This window comes from Antedon bifida, chromosome 8 (genome assembly GCF_963402885.1).
Source record: "Antedon bifida chromosome 8, ecAntBifi1.1, whole genome shotgun sequence".
Taxonomy (NCBI): domain Eukaryota; kingdom Metazoa; phylum Echinodermata; class Crinoidea; order Comatulida; family Antedonidae; genus Antedon; species Antedon bifida.
This window is the reverse complement of record NC_136233.1, coordinates 15,775,236-15,780,502: the sequence shown is the minus strand read 5'-3', so window position 1 is coordinate 15,780,502 and position 5,267 is coordinate 15,775,236. Positions and strand designations below refer to the sequence as shown.

General features: G+C 33.4%; 1 protein-coding gene across 1 annotated transcript; it reads right to left on the bottom strand.

Moving 5' to 3' along the window:
- Positions 1-522: 522 nt before the first annotated feature.
- LOC144849884 (uncharacterized) lies at positions 523-5,263 on the bottom strand. The gene is made up of 3 exons (XM_078706984.1): positions 5,134-5,263; positions 4,083-4,354; positions 523-3,001 (listed from the first exon to the last, which is right to left on the bottom strand). Exons 2-3 carry the CDS (start codon positions 4,338-4,340, stop codon positions 1,211-1,213), a joined length of 2,049 nt encoding a protein of 682 aa, XP_078563110.1. The 5' UTR covers positions 4,341-4,354; positions 5,134-5,263; the 3' UTR covers positions 523-1,210.
- Between the last annotated feature and the right edge of the window lie 4 nt (positions 5,264-5,267).

The following is a 5,267-nucleotide window of genomic DNA, read 5'->3' as shown; positions in this document are numbered from 1 at the left end:
TTCAACCAGACGTGAATTTATAGTTTGTTACGCTGTTCTATCAATATCAGCATTGTTGCAAGCAACCTAGCGAAGAGTACAATAATGTACAGTAGGTCAATATAACTTTTACGAGCAACAAAATAAATTGAAATAAAATAAACAAGAAATATTTCTTACAAAAAACGCCGCTCGCTTGTTGACGTAACAGTTTTAAAGATATAATGTCTCAAATTTGCTTTTGAATTTGTCACTTTAATGTCACATAATAGTTATTCACTTAACCAAAAAATGGATCGACAAAAATTATTACCGTCTACATGCATCTCAATAATACTGTATTTATATCAGCAAATGTTTTCATAGACTCTCTTCTCTCAGACGTGCCTTGGGGTTTGTAATTTGAGCATGACCCGTCCGAGTTTACAAAATTCCAAACTGTCAGCCTCTAGAACTATAGCTTTTGAATGAGTCGTCCTCTGGGAATATAGCTGGCTAAAGCCGCGGCGCGAAAATTAACCCATTTTTTATACGGTACCTCCCTGCTCGAATCCGGGACGATATTCTTTTATTGAGCACCAATAACGACATAGAAACAAAGAATTTTTTTCAAATAAGCTTAAAATAAGCAACTACTTTATTTTCACTAACTATACCATCGTTTTTGTAGATTTGTTATATATATTTATATATATATATTAGGCCTACGTTTTTTATTATTAAAGTTAGTTTTTCCTGGTCTAGTGAACCTTTTCTTGACCGAAATATATGGACGGGCGCTCACAACAATATAGATAATGCATACCGTCCCTCAAAGGTTAACGATTAAATTATTATAACATACAGCGGATCTAGTAGTAACCCAATGATCTGACTGTTAAATGATGATTAGACGGGAAAAATTGCAACCAAAAAAGTATGCCAATTATTATACATAATCATACATTTCTTAAATTCTTGTTTATGATGAGAAGCAAGTGCCGTCTGGTAGCAATTTATGATTTGTTTCTCTAAATTAAGAGCACTTGTCTTCCTTGTAAAAAAAGGAGCAAAATGAAAGGTAAAATACTCCCCTGATTCAATCATCTTCTATATACTCTTATTTGACATTATAATCATAGATATTATAGTTCACTATAATATCTCATCTATAATACATTATCATTGTTTCAGCATCATTTCTCAAACAATGTTTATTTTCGTCCTTCCAAATAAAAATACTGTACTTAAATTATACCCAACTGCCTAATTTTTCCAACGAATGATAACAATTGGCACTATTTCCTTTTGGGCATTTAAATATCTTTTTTCGTACACAGGAGTCGCAAATCGCCATTACGTTACAACATACAGTGCACTCATATTGGTATCCAGGATTGCGGCAATGTGGACATTCATTTAGACGCTGGTTATCTGTTCTTGAATTGTTTGACTCTGTACGCCGTGTTCTTGCAGGATAATCCTTTTTGGTTCTTGATTCACTCGATTCTTTATGCGGCTCGACTCCAACCGGTATACACCCAGAGCTGCCACCTACTGTTGGTGCTGTTCTATACACTTTACGGTTATTGGTGTAGTCACTAGGTGATTTTTCTTCAACCTGACTGCGAGTTAACGGACTGAATGTTCCTTTTTGAAGTGGGCTTCCTCCCCCGGGTTCGTCATTAAAAAAACTAGAATTGCCTTTCTTCCGTTCAACGGTATTTCCTTTTTTAAGATCAACCTGCAATGTTGAAACTCTCGTAGGCCTATTGTTAATTTGTTTTTTATCAAGACTTTCAGTTTTTGTAAAACTCTTTGTTTCTGTCTTTGAGGAAGAGATTTTTTCATTATCACGTTGCCAATGTTTCATTCGTGAATCTTCCCCGTGTATCCGCTTCTCCGATCCCAATTTTCTGTCAACTTTGTTCAAATTATCTTCTACTGAACCTTGCTTACCAATCTTATCGAGGACTTTCTTCACTGCATAATCATTCATTTTATCATCATTGTTATGACACTGTGTCTTCTCTATTTGATTATCAAGCTTTGGAGGCAACGGCTCTGTCCCTTTTGATGGATTATTCGGATTATGAAGATTTTCATTACTAAGCGTTTTCAAGGGGTCTTTCTGCAGTAATTGTGTATTTATTTGTTGAATATTCTGCATATCTCCAGGTTGACTGCTCTGTATATCCGATTCTTTATGAGATTTGTTTTCTTTTTTTGAAGTCTTCAATCGAGTGACATCATCATTATTAAAGTGATGATTTTGAGGCATATTCTGATCATGATTAATTACATTTTCAATATTTTTATTTACATTAAAATTATCTTTCGTTATTATGTCATATTCTCTCTTTAACAACTTTGATTCATTTTGTAAATTGCCACTCATTTCTTTTTTCTCATCATTAAACTTACTTACTTTTGAAACATTACCGTCACTCCTACTAGTGCTATAAAAAATATGGTCATCTGCATCTTTACCTTTTCCATACAAGTTTTTTTCTTGACGGATGTTAGAAGGACTACTGTTGTAATCAGTATTAGGTCGTGAATCTGTACCTTTACTTTTTCCATACAAGTTGTCTTCTTGACGCCTGTTAGAAGAAGCACTGTTGTAATCAGTATTAGGTCGTGAATCTGTACCTTTACCTTCTCTATACAAGTTGTCTTCTTGACGCCTGTTAGAAGAAGCACTGTTGTAATCAGTATTAGGTCGCGAATCTGTACCTTTACCTTTTCCATACAAGTCGTCTTCTTGACTGATTTTAGAACTTTTCACACTGAATTCTACAACTTCTTTGGGCGGTTCTCTAGCCTGTAATATGTATAAATCAATTGCCACTTTTAAAATTTTATCTTTAAATATCTCTTTGAAGTAGTCCTTCACATTACCCAAAAAGTTCTCTTTTTCCATTTCCTTTTGAATATTCAATACATAGAAATGGCCCTGTTTCTCATATCCTAACACCTTCAATAAATCTTCATAATTAGACAAGACCGGCTTAAGGTAATTCTGAATAAGTGCTCCATACTCCTATAGTAAACAAGAAACAAAGTTTGGGTTTTTAAATTGATAAATAAGATTGTGAATATATAAAATATATATTATCGTTTCAAATTAATTAATTAAATTTCAGTATATCACCGGGTGGTTTAGAATTAATGTTCATTGCCTGATGAGTTTATATATATAAAAGTATCTCTTCGGAGATCCCGCCTCGTGAATAAATATACTAAAAGATGAGGGCGTATCAATTTGATCTCTGGTGCGCGTGCGTACAACTGAGGACTAGTGCTGTTCCGCCGTACCACGCCGAGAATGTTAAAGAGTCGCTATCCAATCGAGTTTGAACAATACCATGAAAGCCCCAGTGGTCTAATGGTTAAGACATTTGCATATCAAGCAGGCAGTACGAGTTCGAGTCTCGGTTGGGGCGACTTTTTCTCATTCTCACAGATTTCCTCATCTTTATCGTTTCAAATTAATTAATTAAATTTCAGTATATCACCGGGAGGTTTAGAATTAATGTTCATTGCCTTATATATATATATATAAATCCAAAGGCAAATTACTGAAAAAAATGACAAATATATATATAAACACATTAGGCAATGAATATATATATATATATATATATATATATCTCGGTTGGGGCGACTTTTTCTCATTCTCACAGATTTCCTCATCTTTATCGTTTCAAATTAATTAATTAAATTTCAGTATATCACCGGGCGGTTTAGAATTAATGTTCTTTGCCTACTGTGTTTATATATATATATATATAATTGACAGTAATCAAGCCATGATATATCATGAATTACATTAGTTAACAAATATGCAAGCACAAAACTGCTAACAGATTGTTATGTAGTAGTATTGAAGATATTTTTCATAACCAATTACATATGGTGTTATTAAATGACTTGTCATGGGACAAACTGTTTTTAATTAAATATCATGGCTTTCCTTAATTAATAATAATTTTGAACTAAATCACACAGCATACAGTATGTGCTCATTATTAGTTTTTGAGAAGACCACATGGCTGGTCAGGCAATTTTGAATTTATATAATAATATATGTGAATACTGTATTCTCAGCCCTTAATTTGTACCTTCAAAGTGTACAACTCTCTTTTCCATGGAGTTCTGTACAAATTCAGAGCCAATTGTTCAACTTTCTCAAGAGCCTTTCTCAAATTTCCTGATTTTGTAAGTTTAAAGTCAACATAGTAAAGATGTTTGGCCGTTGTAGCTGCCTCTTCAAGCTGGTTTTTTTTAGCTGCCCTTTCAAGCGGCTTTAATTTGTCACTGGTTTCTTCGGTGGTTTTACATTCCAGGTATTCATTCATTAAGTGTTCCCTAGATTCCATTGTATCTATTTTGTCTATCAATAAAACAAAAAATATGTTAAAAAGCAGCCATTGAAACACCTGTCTCAGAAGGTCAGATCAGGTAGGGATACTTCCCTGCAGGTCAGATGTGATTAATTACTACATTTTGTCAGTAACTTTCAAAGTAAATGTTTGCTTTTTAACTTAGGCCTAGGCCAAAGTCAAATTAATAAAGTATACACAGCAACACAATGAAACACATTTTTGTTTTTTGATAATTTTTTGAGTAATATCTTTTGTGATATTAAACGAAAGGGGAGGCTTATTTTATCATTTTATGTTGTTTTTTCTGTACATGATTTATTTTATTATCAATCATTTTCATATTTTAAGTACAGTACAGCGTTACTAAATGTTTAAATATTTTGAAACAAAATGTTTTAGAGGCCTAGTAGTGAATATTATACACTCAAATTATTTTCATACCTATCTGTATTGAAAAGAAAATAAAATAACAAATCAACTATTTTTAATAATAATATTTTAATAATAAACTATAAGTCTAGTAATACCAATAACCTAGGCCTATATTATACAAGTCTGGTAGATAATAATAATATTAAACCTATGATAGCCCTTATAATAGGGTTTCGTAGTTGGCCCGCCTAGCCCAGGCCTGCCAGATATGATCAGGCCTAAAGGCCTACCTACTAGGGAGAACTAGGCTACCAAAGGCCTAGTAAGTAGCCTAGGGCTAGGCAAGTAAGATAGGCCTAGCTTTTAAACATATTTTCCTCCTAATTGGAACCACAAAACCTAAGGCTAAGCTTACCTAAACTGTCAGTGTATGTGTTCCGGGTCAAGCCATACGTTTAAATACTCGTCATACAATTGATAGGTGCCCAGCAATCGTATTTTTACCTCCAATATATTGACGATTTATCTGCGATTGACGATTTATATAGA